This window comes from Physella acuta, unplaced genomic scaffold (genome assembly GCF_028476545.2).
Source record: "Physella acuta isolate Inbredline_101_S28 unplaced genomic scaffold, ASM2847654v3 ptg001063l, whole genome shotgun sequence".
In the NCBI taxonomy this organism is placed as follows: Eukaryota; Metazoa; Mollusca; class Gastropoda; family Physidae; genus Physella; species Physella acuta.
In genome coordinates, this window is record NW_026732580.1 from 321,272 (window position 1) to 339,812 (window position 18,541).

At 31.2% G+C, this 18,541-nt stretch overlaps 2 protein-coding genes across 3 annotated transcripts in view; one reads left to right on the forward strand and one right to left on the reverse strand.

The window, feature by feature from the left end:
• Positions 1–5,176: 5,176 nt before the first annotated feature.
• LOC131955353 (SAP domain-containing ribonucleoprotein) lies at positions 5,177–15,203 on the reverse strand. 2 transcript variants are annotated; one of them, XM_059319469.1, is made up of 10 exons: positions 13,687–13,738; positions 8,732–8,831; positions 8,585–8,637; positions 8,012–8,124; positions 7,839–7,920; positions 7,660–7,730; positions 6,523–6,580; positions 6,271–6,342; positions 5,988–6,116; positions 5,177–5,526 (listed from the first exon to the last, which is right to left on the reverse strand). In XM_059319469.1, exons 1-10 carry the CDS (start codon positions 13,720–13,722, stop codon positions 5,482–5,484), a joined length of 759 nt encoding a protein of 252 aa, XP_059175452.1. In that variant the 5' UTR covers positions 13,723–13,738; the 3' UTR covers positions 5,177–5,481. The 2 variants fall into 2 exon arrangements, with proteins under 2 accessions (XP_059175452.1, XP_059175451.1); XM_059319468.1 differs by lacking the exon at positions 13,687–13,738 and adding an exon at positions 14,983–15,203 and having other exon boundaries at positions 5,178–5,526.
• Positions 15,204–15,315: 112 nt separating this feature from the next.
• Positions 15,316–18,541, forward strand: part of LOC131955354 (phosphatidylinositide phosphatase SAC2) — a 115,789-nt gene continuing 112,563 nt past the window's right edge. The window contains exon 1 of the mRNA XM_059319471.1: positions 15,316–15,556. Within this exon, the coding sequence (XP_059175454.1) occupies positions 15,460–15,556 (97 nt within the window). The 5' untranslated portion in view covers positions 15,316–15,459. The remainder of the gene's footprint in view (positions 15,557–18,541) is intronic.

An 18,541-nucleotide genomic window follows, 5' to 3' on the forward strand; every position in this document is an offset into this window, starting at 1 on the left:
TGAGCAAGCCAGCGTTGTTGGTCCAAAGTCAAGCTGGAAACCTGAGTGAATACATGTTGTGTTTACTTTTTATAATAGCTCTTACAGCATAACCTTAGTCCAAGTACTCTAGTATAGGTGGGGCAGGACATGACATTCTGTCAATTACCCCCTCCTCCATGGTGTTAGCCACTGTCAATTACAAATTGACCCTAAACTTATCCTAACAAGAAACCTAACTTTGAAAATATGTTAGAGCGAGGTATTTGGATTTGGGTTTGGCTGTTGGATTCAACCAGTATATTGGATGTTACTACCATTTATTAATACCACTTGACTATGATGCAAAACAGTAGAACTGACAAAGGTTTCTCAGTTAAGGATTCTAAAGGTACAGCGGCCTGTAATCACTTGTATTACCCCAATAAATAAAACATTTTATTTTGCACACTGCCAGCCCAATGGAAGGTTTTTCTTTTTCCAGGTAACATTTATAATAGGCATTTGTAAAAGGGAAAAATGTGAGGAGATTTAGAGGGTGGGGGGGGGGGGGGGAAGAGAGATAACTGCAGGGTGGTAATGATAGGGGTAATGTTCTAGACTCAATTAACAGACTTTAATGTAATGGTAAATACCACATGATTGGTTAATAATTCTTGGACTAAAGCTGATCTCTGCTAAAGTTAAAGATTGATCAGCTGAAAAATGAATCAGATTTTCAAAAAGAATTTTAAAAACATGTAAATAAAAGGTTGATCTCATAAGGTATAATATTAACAAATGTAACCACTTATAAATTTCTTGAAGGATATGAAGATTTCCACTGTTATTTGATGATGGTTGGGTCTGTCCCTTATCTCTCTCTAGCCCATGTATGGTGCCTATAAAGCAGCTATTTTTTTCTGTACAGCACAGGAAGTCAGCTATGCATTTAGCAAACAAGAATGACAACTCTATGCCTTGACATGCCAATCATGAACTTGATTACTATCCCCTGCCATAAGCCACCTCAGTTAGTCTGGCATTTGTTTATCCTGGCATGCCACTTAATCTTTAAATGACAGCTCTGTTACATCTCATCTCAATCACTATATTACATCTCATCTCAATTACTATATTACATCCCATCTCAATTACTCTATTACATCCCATCTCAATTACTCTATTACATCCTATCTCAATTACTCTATTACATCCAATATCAATTATTCTACTACATCCAATATCAATTACTCTATTACATCCTATCTCAATTACTCTATTACATCCCATCTAATTACTCTATTCCATCCATGTTTAAGATTTTCCTTTGATTTACTTTATCAAGGTTGTGTTACCATACAAGGGGGTGGGGAGGTTGGACAATCATCAGTAATTAATAATAAAGCAAATGTATATTGTATTTAGGCTTAGACCATAACGAACATGGAAATATTACCCATACATTAAAAAAAAACATTTTTAATGATAGAAAATTTACAGAATTCAGATTTATTTTACAACAGGAACAAATACATTGTATTAACTCATTATAAAATATATTTTTACCATAACATTGTCTTATTTAGTAAAATTTGAAAGTTAGTCTGTTAAATTCTTAAACTGACTTGGCATTGTTTAAAAACAGCTGCTGATACACCTGCAACCCAACTTGTTCTTAGTTCTGCTCATGAGCTTGGCCATCTTCTTACATCTCATGTTTTTATGTTCTCAAGGTTTCCATTTCCATTTTTTTACACAGCAATTTAGGGGTCACCAATAAAAAGATTTTTTAACAGGACATAAACAATAAGTTCCTGTTCAAGCCCTATTCACTGCTTAGTGTATTAAGAATGTATTCATGATCTTAGTCTTGTATCCTTACAGTAAAATAATGACATAATTTAGAATTGTTCATAGTCTGCGAAATTGCCGCGCTTACATATTTCTAATGGTGAACTTTCCTTTCAGATGTTACGTTGCACTTTTTTTCCAGCTTGGTTTTAAAAGAAGGATAAAGTACACATTGTTGACATTATCTGATGATAGGGGCAGGAACATTTTAAATTTCCGTTTATTATTTTGAAATAAATATTTCTACTAGTTGTATTTATCTGTGAAGTACAAATTTATTTTTGGTTAATTTTTGCTCTCTTGTAAGTAGCCTATATTATCAAAAAAAGTTGATTTCAACTCTTCATCTCTCAAATATGTTTCACTGAAATTTAAAGGAAGTTTTTGACATTTTAAATATTGAAGATCTATTCTTGTTTAATCTTCAAACTATCTCAAATTCTACCCAAAGGTTACAGATATTTTAGTTAGAAATAAAATATCTATGAAATATGATAGTCACATTAATGAAAACAATCATGAAATAAGATTGAGCTACTGTAATGAAAAAAATCATGAAATTTGATAGTAACAAGTAAGGAAAAAAATAATAAAATTTTTATAGTTACACTTAGTTAAAGTAATGAAAATATCATGAAACGTGATAGACTTTTTGCAGCTGCTTATTTTTGCAAAATAAAATATTTTATATAAGGTGCCTTCAATAGGATGCCCTCCTTGCTCATCTCCCTTACATTGAATTCTGTATTGTCTATTAAGTATTAGATAGATTCCGTATGGATTTCTCTGGACATCTTACATATAATCTGTTTTAACTCTCCCGAACTTCAAGTAAAGTGGTTATCTTATGAGCTAAGTATATTTCTATTGGCTGAATCAGTTCAACAGGATTTAAATGTTTCTGTTTTGTTTTTTTTGCTAGGTAAATTTCCATTGGCTTGCATTGACTAGTAGTTTTCTCACTCCACCTCACACATTCAAGAATACCGTCCGAGATTTTATTTTTCTAGGCGATGCAAACATCAAGGAGTTTACAACAATAAAGATCTATACATTGGGCAACTATATTTTTTTGGTTAAGGCCATGACAAGGGTTGCAATAGAAGATGAGAAATTGGTCATGTGGGAAAATAGGTCAGTTGGTAATTAGGTCATGTAGTTTTTCAAGTTTCAGACCTGCATCAGGGTGGATCATTGATATCTTGACTAGCTACATCACTGATAATTGTCAGGGCGGAACCAATTCTGTTATATATATATATATATATATATACATATATATATATATAATTATATTTATATATATATATATATATATATATATATATATAATTATATTTATATATATATATATATATATATATATATATATATTCTTGTCTTACAAACATAGACTTAGAATATGATGCTTTTATTGATATTTACCTAAAGTATACAGTTTTATGTACTTGTGAATTTATACAATTTATTTGTGATAAAATAGCTATGTATATATGTAAGTATGTGTACATTTCCTGTTTACTGTATATAGAATTTTGTCAAATTTAACTTTGGCGTTATAGATGTACAGTTATTTTATTGTGTATAATTACTGTACAAAGACGTTTAAATTCATGTTCAGCAGTTTGTCATTTGAAGACTGTTTCTTAGAACTTATGTAGATACTACAAACATACACAACACAAATCTCAGGTTTTCAACATAAACTCACTTCTGCTCAGCCTCACTAAATTTATACATAATTATTAATCTCATTCTCAACAACTAGTCACATTTTTTTTAAGCAATATGCTTTAAAGAAAAACAAAGTTTTTAAGGAAATGTAAATATATACAGAAATTAATGGTTTCAAGTATTGAAAAAGAAAATGATTTTTTCCAAACTATTTATTAAAATGTTTCCTAAATTTATGAAAAATTATGCATGTACACAATTTATTTATATTTAACTTTTAAGGATACTCTGGTCAACATTTGTTATTGTAGAAGGATGTAGGGCTTAGATTTAATTTTAACTTTTTAGCTTTAGCATTACATTTTCCTTAAATACTATTTATATAGATAGGTAATTCTAATATATTTCAATGTTATTTGTACCAGTCAACGCATTTAAAGTCATACTTTTACTCCACGCATTTTACAAATTTTTAAAAATTTTGCATGTTGATGCTCTTATGGCCTATTTTGCACTAATGATCAAACCACTTCACTTTCTTTGCAGACACCTCATACATTTTCCCACTGCTTTGTAACCGTAGCAACATTTATAAACATCTTTACCATTTCCTGACAGATTATTTAGCTCTTTAGTCTTTTGTATGCTTGTAAAGTGTGCTTCTCACATTGTTAAAGGATGAAATTTCTAGATATAACATAAATAATCAGTTAATAGGTAAATATTAAAGATCTAATTTTTGTGCATGCCTTTTAATTGTAGATTAACTTTTGTTTTTGGAGTGCTAGTGTTGCAGTTAAAACTATTTTTTCCTTCTCAAAATAACAAAATTTGGTGTAGAAAAATGCTAGCTTCTCAGATGTTTGACTTTTTAAGTTGATAATTTCCAATAAAATAAGGCAGCTTAAAAATAGTGTTCAATAAATTTAAAGGCTTTCAGAACACACTTTCAAATCACACATTTAATTAAATTTTGCAGGAGTATTTTGTAATGATCTGTCTTAACTTGTGCATCTTTGAGGTTTCTGGGGCTAATTACTTAGAGAAAACTCTTAGTCAATTAAAAGCTTTCTTGTTAATTATAAGATCTAAATCTACAGATCTAATTTACAAGGAAAGCTTTAAAATATATCTAAAAACTATATTTCACTTTCAATAGAAATTCACAGCATTTCTAAATTTTACTCAACTAAGATACTATATTGTAAGCATTGTAGAAATGTATCATCAGTTTGTCATTTAATGTTATAAATGCAATTTTTTCACTTATATTCCATGTTTATGTATTTTTTTCAAAGACTAGGGAATCATTGTTAGTTAAAAGGATCTGTTGTTTCTGATTGCTATTATTAGAAAAACAATTTTGCAGCATTTTCAAATTGACATCTTGTAAATATTTCCACCTATTGGATTATAACTGTGTTCACTTCCTGGTCATTTCCCCTGGACATTGTTATATAACCATTTAGGCAAATATATGAATTTAAGTTTATTTCATTCAAACAGTGTACAATAAACTATATATATACTGAAATGCTCTTTGAGTTGTTTTTAAATTATTATAAAATCCTGAATTTCCAAAACAGGTTATGAAGAAATGTTATACAAATTAATTTTCTCAGTTAAACTAAAAGAAGAAATAACATTCAATATTTATAAAATTTGATATCATCATATCAATGAATTTCAAAATAAATACATTTTATAATGTCTGTGTTTGGAAACCCATACTACACTTATTTTAAAAATACAACGTAAAAAATGGCTCCATACAAGTATGTTTATTTGTTCTTGTGACATTAAAAATTTTACCTTAACATTTTTCAAATCTTAAAACAGTCATTAATTTTAAAGATGAAGAACCATACATGGCAGTGGAAACTAAAACAATTTACAACAGTTTAAAATAATTGAAGATCCTAAGTGAATATTTAAATTAATGAAGAAAAGGTCAATATGATGAACGCACATAGATTTGTAAGCTGCCCAGTAACATTATGTAGCTAGTCCAAATCGTTCTGCCCTCTTTTTCTTCTTGGCCTGAAAAGATTTATAAAATTATGAATTAAACTTTAAAAAAGTTATTAAAGGTAATTCAAGGCATATGATCTTGACTGTCTAGTGTAAAGTAACAATAACAAAAAGAATGAGAGGATAGTAGTAAAAAAAAAACCAAAAGCATTATTTACATCTAGCTGCTTCTTTTGTTTTTTTTCAGCCTAAAGACTAAGACGATGACGTTTATTTTTAAGATAAAAAGTATTTTTATTATTTGCAAAATGGTATTGTTTAAGTACAGCTGTCATAATTTTATTAAAAGCCAGAAGCTTTTACATAATTAAGAAAAATTAATTTAATGAACTGGTGAAAACTTTACTGAGTAGAATAACAAATATTTTAACTTTGTTATTAACTTGAAAAAAAATTTAACATTCAACATAAAAACAGAACAGGCTGTTTTGTAGATACTGGAAACAAAAAGAAAACAAAACAATAGTCACCTCTATGTCTGAATCTGTTGAAGTGACTGTACTGACTTTCAGGCTAGAAGTAGTAGAAGGTGTAGCAGAAGCAGCAGTGGGAGTTCCAAATCTTTCAGCTCTTTTTCTTTTTCTTTCTTCTTCATCAGCCTGCAAAAGAAAGAAAAATATCACTGTTACAAATGTATTCTGAGAAAACATTTCATAAGACAATTTAAACACAATAAATGAATGACAAAACAGTCTGGAAAAAAGAATATTATGTACAGAATAAAAAATGTGAAGAAAATTGAAAAGACGTTACCTTGGTTAATGATGATGACACCACTGCACCAAACCTATCTGCTCTTTTTTTTAAAACATCAATGTCCTCTCCCTGTTTTTAAACCATTTGGGAATATTAATCTACAAATATGCCTTTTATAACGCAAATATCACAAAGTATAAAAACATTTCTAGTCTGGGTTATGATCATAATACAAAAATATATTTAACAATGGTAACAGAATAGTGCACATATAAGATGACAACTAGAGAGTCTAACTAAAGTGCTTACAGTTGGGCTGGCTAGAGCTGCTGTAGGAGACTTGTTGGCACTTGCAGGTAAACCAAACCTTGAACAAACAAACAATATTTGATTGGGAAAAACAAATTTTGATCGAACAACAATATTTGATTGGACAATAGAAGAAGTAAAAATTGTAATCATCTAGCTGGCTGACAATAGTGAATTCAAATAGCTTTTTGTAAAGATTTTCTGGAGTTGTTCTCAAATATTTATTCTTAAAATGGGATTTCCATCCAGCTGTTTTAGCCTGATTACAGAGTTGCCAGTTACTGCAATAAACATGGTTGACAGTTGCCAGTTACAGCATAAACCTGGTCAACAAGTTGCCAGTTACTGCAATAAACATGGTCAACAAGTTGCCAGTTACTGCAATAAACCTGGTCAACAAGTTGCCAGTTACTGCAATAAACCTGGTTGACAGAGTTGCCAGTTACTGCAATAAACCTGGTTGGCAGAGTTGCCAGTTACTGCAATAAACCTGGTCAACAAGTTGCCAGTTACTGCAATAAACATGGTTGACAGTTGCCAGTTACTGCAATAAACCTGGTCAACACGTTGCCAGTTACTGCAATAAACCTGGTCAACAAGTTGCCAGTTACTGCAATAAACCTGGTTGACAGAATTGCCAGTTACTGCAATAAACATGGTCAACACATTGCCAGTTACTGCAATAAACATGGTTAACAGAGTTGCCAGTTACTGCAATAAACCTGGTTGACAGAATTGCCAGTTACTGTAATAAACCTGATTGACAGTGTTGCCAGTTACTGCAATAAATATAGTCAAAAGTTACTGCAATAAACATGGTCAACAAGTTGCCAGTTACTGCAATAAACATGGTCAACAAGTTGCCAGTTACTGCAATAAATATAGTCAAAAGTTACTGCAATAAACCTGGTCAACAAGTTGCCAGTTACTGCAATAAATCTACTCAAAAGTTACTGCAATAAACCTGGTTGACAGTTGCCAGTTACTTAGAGTACCACTGATCCCTGTAATGGCACATGTGGTCTGACTAACTTATTACTCAGCCGTAACTCATTACATGACCCTAAAACTAACATGGTAAATAAACTTTTAATTAAAGATGTTCATTAAGTTGTTTTGGATTATTAATTAGCTCACCTTTGAGCCCTCAACTCTTTTTTTGCCTCTAAAGATTCTGCACCAAACTTTTTCGCTCTGAGTTTCAGTCTCTGGAAGTACATCATCAAGTTAAGGAATTATACAAACAACCTTTAGAATGAATTAAATAGTTAAATCCATTCAACAATAACATAAAGTTTGTAAACAAAAGTATTTACCTCTTCTTCTGAAAGTTTAGCCATTTCTGCTGGTTTAGCTGTCTGTGTAGTATCTGGTGTATTTTGTTTTGTTGTATCTGCCCTGATGCCAAAAAAAAATAGATATAGTATTTAAAAACTTGAAATAGAGCTTAAATAATATAAAGATTAATGTAGTTTGAAAAGTGTCTTACAAGTTCTTAACACCATTTGATGCAGTTACTTCTACTTTCTGTGGAGTGACTGCTGGTTGGGGATCAGGCTTATCCTCAGGTTTTGTCGCCAGTGTGATGCTGTCATCATTTAACTGAGCAATGAAAAAAGACAGGATGTTTTTCTATCTATAAATACAAGTGACTAGCAAAAGTAATGAAAGTATTTAAATTAAAATGAAATATATAGAGTGGTGAATCTTCAAAGGCAATGTAGAGTAGAATAGGAATAACATAAAGTAATTCATGAGTTTACCCAAAATATGTCAATCTTTATAATAACAATGTCTTGGAAAATAGTTGTTGAGGTGGGAAGCCTTACCACTAACTAGTTAGTACATGATTTACCTATATACTGGAGTGGCCATCTTTATTTTAAAAGTGAATAGTCAAACTAATGGGGACAGTGTGGTTCAGAAGAGAACAAGCACGTAAATGTGAGTCTTGAGTTCAATACCACAACCTAAGAACACCCCCCCCCCTTCCCCGTCCGTGATGCATTCAGAAGTAAGTAAATATACACTGTATCCAATAAAATAATAAAAAACTGCTTACTATGTTATCAATGCTATGAATACTATCATCAAGTCCACCATCTGATCCTTCAACTGAAACATTAAAAAAATTGTAAATATTTTTAAAAAAAAAAAAGCAAAAAACTAAGCTAAATAGAGGGTACCCCAATAAAAAAAATACTTTTACCTGCTGCACCCAATGCTTCTTCAAGACGTTTGAGAAGCTCTGCTTTTGTACCAGTTATGGACAATCCTCTTTCTTTCAACACTTGTTTGAGTTCAGGAACCTAATATTCAATTCAAATAATTTAAAATCAACTGTAAGATTTAAGTTTGTTTTGGTATAGTCAGTTTGGTTATATTAATAATATTTATGACATGTATTTTAAATTATACTTCTTGTATTTGCTAAAATCTTGTGGTAAAATTCTATTTTTAGTTCAAGACATTATTTTTATGTTATTCTGTATCATACTAACATACACATTTTAATAGACATTTGCCTCATTTGCATTATTATTTAAATAATGCATACTAAGCAATAGAATAGATTCGACAATGATTTTATTCATTTTAAATAAATAAATGGAAAAATATTGTATAAAAAAACATAAGAACCACAGAAAACACGAAGCTTCCGTAACATATACTAGTTGTAGCTTTGTTCAGGAACATGTTTTTCAACTTTCTGTGGCCATGAAATTAGTTAAGTCGTGATGTCAGTTTGTACCTTAATTTTTGCATTTTATCTTAAGATGGGTATACTTTGCTATGTTAAATTAAGGAATAAAAACTTAATTTAAAATTTGGTAATAATAGGCATAGCCCAACAGAGCCTACACTGCATTTTTAACAATTACGACAAGGAATAATCCTAATAATAATAAATATGGTTATTCTCAGTTGATTGGGACTAAATATTAGGATATTATCATCGTCATCATAAAATATTAAAAAGAAAGACTGTTAAGAAATCACATAGATTATAGATTAACTATTAGTAGGGATTTAGGTATAAACACAAATTTCATTATATTAAAAAATATATGTTCTTGTAGATCTCAATCAGGAGAAAACAAAACAGAAATTTTTTTCTTTCTATCCCAAATAGTTTTTTAAATGAATTTTTTTGTGTGGGAGGGAGGGGGGGGGGGGGGGGGGGGGGTAAAAGTCCCTCTTTTTAACATTGGCCATTTGTGACAAGTCTTCATAGGGTATCTATAAATTAGTATAGTTTGGTTAATTTCAGTTGGATTTTGTTCATATTTGCAGAGTTGGTCTACAATGTTATAGGGAAGGTATATTCATAGTAAAACTGAAGAAAAAAAAAGGAGATAGTATACTTTTGATGAAATATCTACCCCTACATTAAAAACCGCACTATGTTCTTTTACATTAATTTATATGTATTATTTTTAGAGCAATGTTTGATACACATATAATAGATAAAGGTATTTCATTCTAAATATTTGTATTTTAAATATCCAAACATGAAAAAAGGTTAGTAGAATTAGTAGACTGTTAAACTCAACCGAATTTGAACTGCATGCACAGAATACTTACTTCAACTGCGGAAATGCATTTTACTAAAACTGCATTAGCCTTATCTTATACTTACAGGGTATTTCAAAATATAACTTATTTATTTTTTAACTCCTAGTAGAACATAAACTTCTTAGCAAAAAGATGCATGCACCAAAGATAAATTGATATTTTTATGATCAACAAGCAGGGTTGTATTAATTTTATTTGTATTGTTACCCACAACAGTGAAACTTCTCCGGATGGAGAAAACTAGATCCGCTACTTTTATAATAATACCCTGCCTGTGATCATATAAATAACAATCTGAAATAAACAATAAATCAATTGTTTTGACAAGCAAATCAAGATTTTTTTATAATCATCATCACAATGTTTTCCATTTTAGTAATTGATTGGGTTTCCATTCATGATTGGTTTGATTTTGTTTTCATTCACAGGACATTATTTTGTGGAATGTACTTCTTACCCAGACATTTAAAGAATACTCAGTCGAAGAACTCAATATCTAATAGTTCACATCAAAGTTATATTTACACAATTTACAACTTTATAACTGAAGTCATCAATGTTCCAATTATAAAAATAAAAAAAATTATGAGAATACAAATATTTACAGACAGCTTGTGATATAAATGTTTAAATTAACATTAGATCATGTAAAATGAGATCAGTTAAAAAATCTGTCAAAATGATGTTGTAATCAACAGATTCATCTTCTACTTCATCTGGCTTCCAGTAGGACACTGTCAGATATTTCTCAGGATTCTTCTGCCCTTTGAAATATACATCAACAATTCTTCCATTATACAAGACATCTTTGCCTTCAACATCCCATAAATGATTAATTTGTTGGCCAATTAAAAATGTCGGCAGCTCAGAAGTTTTTGCAGTTATCAAATTGAACTGATTGACAATTTCAGGAGAACTTCTTTTAAAAATTTCTGAGGAAAAATCATTAGTTTTCAAAGCTTTCTTAATTTGTTTATTTATCATTTTTTCTATTTTTCTTATCAAACAGCTTTTCTGTTTCCACTTGTCTCTCCAAAGCTTCTTTCTCATTGGCCTTCATTTTTAGATGATTAAATTTTCTTAATTTGTAAGCTTCTTTCATGGAAAAGTTGATGGTCTTTTTAAGCTCATCCTCTGGTTTTTTTAACATCCATGACATGGTGTCATTAAACCTGCTCTTAACTTTTCCAGAAATAAACATAAATGTGGAATTTGGTGCTTGTCTCCACATGTAATCTGTCAAACCTAGAGCTCTTTCAGAGGCCATGTTATGTGCTGGTGCTGATGAGGCTTGTTCCATCATTTCGCTACTAGGGTTTGACAAAGTTCCTTCAATGTAATTGTACAACTGCCTCTTAAAACCTAAATAAATACTCTGCACTGCAATTGGAATCATGTTTTTAATTAATTCTGTTGTTTCAGGGTCAAAATAGGTTATAAGTGATTTTAATCCAGGATCATTTTCTTGATTAATAGGCTCACCAAAAATATTTGATTTTAGAGTAAGAACTTCTAAAGGGCTTGAAACAAAATGTTCAAATTCAGACTGGCAGCCTTGAATAACAGGAACTAGTCCTAAATTTGATTGATTTGAATAAAATTTGGTAATCCAAGGCCCAGTAATTGATTTTCCAATTAAAGCAAGGGTAGTGAGTTGTGCTACAACAATTGGGTCTTCTAGATAACTTTTGATGTTTCTTTTTAAATTTGAAGCTTGATTTTTTGATACATTTGTGAGAAGATTTGTTATATAAAAAACAATAATCCCAGATAAATGGAACAGAATATGCATTCTGTTTCCTACGTATCTCATGAACATTCCAATAGGAATGTCAAATTTTTTTACAAAATAATTTAAAACCAGGTGGATCTCCTGTCTTCATGGAGTAACGTAATTTGGAGACATCCATTAAACAGTGAACAGCCTTTGGGTGTAAAGTTTGACTAGGCACAGATGAAAGCTTTTGACCGGTCATTGTTTCAATAAAAAATTCTAGCAGGTCACCAGCTGATGCCACAGACACATTACAGAGCAGGGACTTGTACATGCAAAGTCTGGTGTCAGTGTCAAATTCTTTGCCCCTTTTGGTAATTATTTCATCTTTATTTGTAATTTCTTCAAAGCGACAAGTTAAATCATCTATCACTTGATTTAAGGACACAATTTCTTTAGATTGGTTTGAAATCATCAGTTTATTATTTTTCAAAGTAAGTGTATTAGAATCAATTTTAGATTTCAAAATTTTATTTCTTCTCTTTATGTATTTCATTTTTTCCTTTTGTTGAACATAATTGTGTACAGGAAGAGCCTTGATTGTGCGTTTTAGGCTAATGATCTCTTGCTTCTTTTTATGCAGACGTTGTGTCATTCGTTTTAATTTTTGATTTACCTTTCTTACTTCGTAGAGCCTTTTTTTTTGCTACATGTGCTTTCATAAGTGAAAGTTTCTCTTGTTTTAGCTTTTTATTTTCTTTCAAAAGATTCTCATTTGATATTCTTTTGAATACACAATTGGCACAATCTGTACGAAGTTCTTTATCTAATGTTTGAACTTGAACATGTTTAACAGGTGATCAGTGACGGTTTTGAAGGTCCAGGAATAGAAGGATACATTTCAATAGATGTTTATTTTTTATTCAAGTGATAACAAACATCTTCATCTAAAAAACTCGATATTGCACTCCAGTTGCTGCTATAATGTTTTTTCAGGAATTTAAATTTCTTTTCAGCATTGAAAATTGTGGTCTTGAGTGCTTTCAGTTCTATGTCACAATATTGAGAGGTCAATACATCACTGTTCAGGTTCTTTATTTCTTTTAAAAGTGATAGTGCTGCTTGATGATAACTTTTATTAATTTTAGAAAACCATATTAAATTCCCAATTTTAATAAATTCATTATGTAAACATTTATAAGAATCAATTAGGTTATTGAGTTCTTCTAAAGAATGAGTAACTTCAGTAGGTCTATCCATAGCTGAGAGAAACAAAATAACCAAACAGTAGTTATAATTTATCTTATTAATTATCATTGTTCTATTAATTTTAACTACTTTAAAATGTGTATAGCAACAGGTTGTACAGGTAGATCTAGGCCTGATTCTAACTTATGACTATTAAAATAACAACAAAATTAAATTAAAAGTACTAGGGCTAGGCCCTAAAAAAAGTACTAAAAGTAGAGAAAAAAAAACTTGAACAAATATTTGGCAGAAATTAAATCTTCAAGCAAATCTAGAGCTGAAAAGAGGAATATATAGTATGTAATAATATATTAAATTATTTTTAAAACTACAATTAGGAGAGTTGTTTACACATTAATATTAAGAGAATGTTGTTAGTGTGTCAAAACTCAAAAGCCGGCAGTGAGAGAACAGGATGAAAAAATATAACAATGGTGGCAGCGTGACCTACATACAGTGACTACGTTCAGAGGAGTATAAGTTAATATAAGTATAACTAATGTCGGAGTCAAAATATCCAAAAACAAATTTCATTTCCACATACTTAAGATATGTCTGATCAGTAATCTACTCTCATCTAGAATAATCTTTTAAAAAATCGAGATTCCAACGTATTTGAAACTAATCTTGATACAGAGGGAAGACCAAAGCAGAGACAGCATGCAATCAGGTTGCAGAGCCATTAAAACTAAGGGAAAACCACTCTAATTTTAATTAACCTTAGGAAATGACCTTTTAAACTTAATTAATTACCATAAATTAAAAACTTAGTATGCAAAACCAAATCTCGTGGGTCCGGTATCAGAAAGTAATCGGCGATTTCGGGTCATGTTTTTACCGCGAACTCGGCGGATGCCGACAACCCTACTATTAGCTTAAGTAATGAAGTAATTAACATTTTTAGGCTAACTACTAAATTTCTAAAACTAGATTCTGATTTAGAATCTAGAACTAGATCTAGATTATTTCTAGATCTTAGATGTGATGATTCTGTAGTAGTCTATCGTTTAAGGTATGTAAAATCGCCAGCGACTAGTAATGTGAAAAACAGGTGACTCCTTAAATTTTAATAGTTATTTCCCATTTTGAGGAGGATTTATGTTTTGAATCAGAAAAACAATAATGTTTCCTTGTTTCATTTATGTACCTGTTTTTAAATAATTGAATCAAAACTTTTCAGTAATAAATGAAGACTAGCAATGTATCCAACAGATGCAACCATGCTCATTTACTGTAGCACCCATCTTGTTTACGTTTTTTTTGTAAACTTATAGCACGAGATTCAGGGGAAGCGACTCTATTTTTACAAATGGCTACTGTTTATATAGCAAATCTTGCTCGCAAACACTGCTGTTTAAAGTTAATTTCTGGCCTATATCTATATTTAGCCATTGATTTAGGTTATTTATTCATTTATCTATAATATTTGACACAAATATATCACAATATACTTCTATTAAAGCCTTGACAATGAGGTAACTTTTTCGTACATTACTAGCCGCGGCGATTTTATGTAGCCTACATAAAAAAAAACTATAGATTACTGATGTTTCTTCATCTCATGGATGCAAATGTCTTAGTTAGATTGTCTTAGAATCAATGAATTCAGATCTAGTCTAGATCTAGAGATGAGATAGTCTAAAACTCTAAAATCTAAGGGACCAAGTCAATGCTGCAGTGAAACCTGCAGTCTGAATGTCTGATGGCAGTTGAGTTGATGATGGCCTGAGCCTGAGTGGAGTGATCATCCTGGATTCCTGATGATGCCATTGATGGCAATGCAGCTTCTTCTTGAACTAGATTCTAGCATCGTACTTAAAAACGAACGAGTATTTTACAGTAAATAGGCCTAAATCCTGTTTTACGTAAAATTTGATTTAATGCTAACATTAATAGTTCTAGGCCTAGAGTAGAATACTTACTTTCATTTTTTTGTAATCTTCCATGGTTTGATCGGCCATTTTAAACCTTCAACATGACGTAAGGAGTAGTCATTGAAAAATATGTACATCAATAAATTCAGTAGCCTATAGACCTAGTTATATCATAATAATCAAGATAGATATACTTTCTGAAGTCATTTGATTTATCGTTAATGAATGTCCATCATATTAATAATATATGCTAACTCACAGCCGGATATTATTAATACATTTTTTAATAACTTATTTGTTTTAATAACTGCTCATTATTGACATTTTAAACTGCTTTAACTGTCATAGAATACTCCTTTATGTTTACTTATTTCCGTATTTTGTTGCTCGACATTTGTTGACATCTCAGGATTTAGATCTAATTCTACGTAGACTAGATCTAGATCTAGAATATTGTAGACTAGATCTAGATTCTAGTAAGATATAATGGTTTAATTCCTTAATGTCGTTACTATTTTTCTGAAAATGGAGTTTTTTCAAACTAATGAGTTCTACATAATTTTGGATCAAGAATTTAGTCTTTGGTGTGACAGAACAAATGGAAATTTTGAACCAAGAAAAGGTAGATTTTTCTACTACTAGGTCTAGAGTTCAACTAGAATTCTAGATCTAAAATCTAGATCTAAATACTAAGGGGTCATCCATTAATGACGTCACGCTTTTTTTGAACATCGATATTTTTTCCAAAATCTTGTCTGAAATATGTCAAAATAGAGTATTTTAATCAATTTAGGCCGTTCGATTCACAGCTTCCGGGTTTGTTGTTTTGAAGCCATCTCACGGCTCATGCGCTTACCAAAAATGGCGACCAGTTTCGCTTTCACTAATGGGTAGAGGGATAAAACTAATGATTACGAAGCCATCGTTAATTTTAGAAATCGGAACTATCCGTTTCTATTTAAGTCTATTAATTAAGAATTGTCGGATCTACTTTTGGCCTAATTTCTTTGTTTGTCTCGCAAGCGGCGCCTTAGTGAAAGTAGCTCTATATAATTCTCATCTTTCGAATCAAATAACTCTAAAATACCCCGTGTATAATAAACCAAACTATGTGTATATGAAACTTGAAAGTATCAATTTTACACACATTACAATTAACTGGTAATAACTTATGGTCGGAATGAGATGTGGTCCGTGCAAGTAATAATGCCATTTTATTATAATCTTTTTTGGTGAACACGAGGCGCGGGAAAATGTGTGCCGCGCAAGAATCCAATCATTTGGCTAGGTTTATGACTGTTTTTTTATGTCACACCTAAAAATAGAATGTTTACGCTTTCTTCATTGATAATCGTTTTTATTATTTTTTAAACTGAAAGTATGAATTATTAGTTAGATTTTAGGTTTTGTAGCTTGGTATACTTACCCTTTATCAATTTTAAAAGCATAGCATGCTGATTGTGAACAAATAGTCATAAAACACAGAAATAAAAAGTTACATGCGATGTGCCACACCCGGGTCACACCCCCTCAAGAAAACACGTGTTTATTAAGCTGTTTATCTCACTTTACAACAGTAATTAAAATTAATTGTCAAATTTTTATTACGTATTGGGTAATATTAAGCACATGTTTACTAATAGTTAAAAAGAAACATAAGTAAATTCTATTTTAATGAAGGTCACAGGTCAAGTTTTTTTTCCTTCTTTCAAGTTCAGTGGAGGGTGCCACAGGCTGACCTGACTTTGGAATTTTTTTCAGTAATAATGACTTTGCACAGAAAGTTAAAATATGCTAAATTAGCTTAGTTTACTAGTATTCTAGCTATTATTAATACATTTTTAATAAAAAAATCATTCTGTAATTCTCATCAAAAAGCCTAATCAATTCCTATTATAATTTATTAAAACTGTTTTCTAAAACACTAAATAATGTAAATAACGTCTAAAATTCGTTTCATAAAGTGTGAACCCCCCCCTCCCCCTCATCACACATCGTCACAAAATTACGACCCCCTCCCCCCTTAGAGTGTGACGTCATATGGGCGACCCCTAAACTCTATCTTTAAATTAATTTAATCTCAGTAGGCCTAATAGTTACTGTATCTTAAATTAGCTTATTCTATTAAATTAGGCCTAAATGTATTGATATATTACTATATTATTGATTTATTAGGCTAGGCCTAATTACTAGTAATTGTGGTAGTATAGACATCAGGTAATCTCAACCACATAACCTAAGATATTAAAATACTCAAGTACCTCAACTTCATGTTAACTAAAGCATTTAATACAAAGTGGGTCTGTGAAATATTACAATATTAATATAGATACCTGCAAGTCTCTGTGTCTGCATTCTTGTTGTTGTACATCTTTGATGTCTGCAATGTGGCTTAATGTCTTAACAGCTCACAGTTTGTGAATGGACTGGATAGTACTGGTCAGTCAGGGGTATAGTTAATCTATATTATGCATGTTTATCAAGAGGGGAATGCACAATGTTGAGATAGCTACCCAGTGGTGAGGGAAAGGTATCTTGCATTGAGAATGCCCTTTTCCTGGAGTGGATGCAAAGGTATCACCACACTTTAGATCCTATGACTCTGCCTTTATAGGTTTTTTTTGAATGAATAAGTTGCTGTAACTTACTCCTGACGCTCAACAGTGTCACACAAAAAAAAACATTTGAGGCCTTGAAGTACTTGAAGGGATAACATCATCTCATTATCTTTTCCCTATTGTGATCAGGACACATGGGGCTGCCACAAAATGCTCTTTACACTTAAGCTGTTCTCTGGAAATTTTCTTGGCAGTCCCCCAAGATAGTTTTGCGCTGCCTTTGTCTTCCCTGTTTTTTTTCCTTGTGGCATCCAGTAAAATACCAAACTTTATGTGATGTCATCCTCTTATTAAAATAAGGACCATCCAGCACCATCTTCTTTTTTCAATGATTTTTCAAATGGCCTCCATTTCTATTTCTCCTTGAAATCTATCATTGTAGATGGTGTTGGGCCAGTGGATGTCTTTTAACCTTTGCAGGCACTTAGTTTAGAAAGAATCCAGTAATCTGATAGTAACGATTGTTGCTTTCCAGCTTTCACTACCATAATACAGTTGTACGCTAAGGAAATTACTTTTGAAAATTCTGCACTTGGTAGGGGAGATTATTTAAAAAATCATCATGTTTTTATGCATTATCATAGAGACAAAATTGGGGGGGGGGGTGTTTGGTGGCTTGTTTTTTTTGTTACCTATAAGTAGAGATATGAATTAAGTATAATGATTGCAATATTAATATTTAATAAAATGTTTCAAATTTTGTAGTACTTAATCTGTTTGCTTTTGTAGTACATTACTTTCTCTCTGTGTAGACCCTCATTTCTGTTTAGAAGGGGGTGGGGGTGTAGTGGGGGATTTTTGGATTGATAATATATGTGGTGGTGCTGTATGAAATTATTACAAAGGCATTTAGCATCACAGAGGTGGTGGGTCAAGAAAGTCGTATTTTCTGTCAATGTTAAAAAATTCATGGTGTAAAAAAGTGTGGGTTCAATTTTGAGTTTTAATGTAAAGAAAGGAGAATTAGATTTTCATTCTGTGGTTTGGTG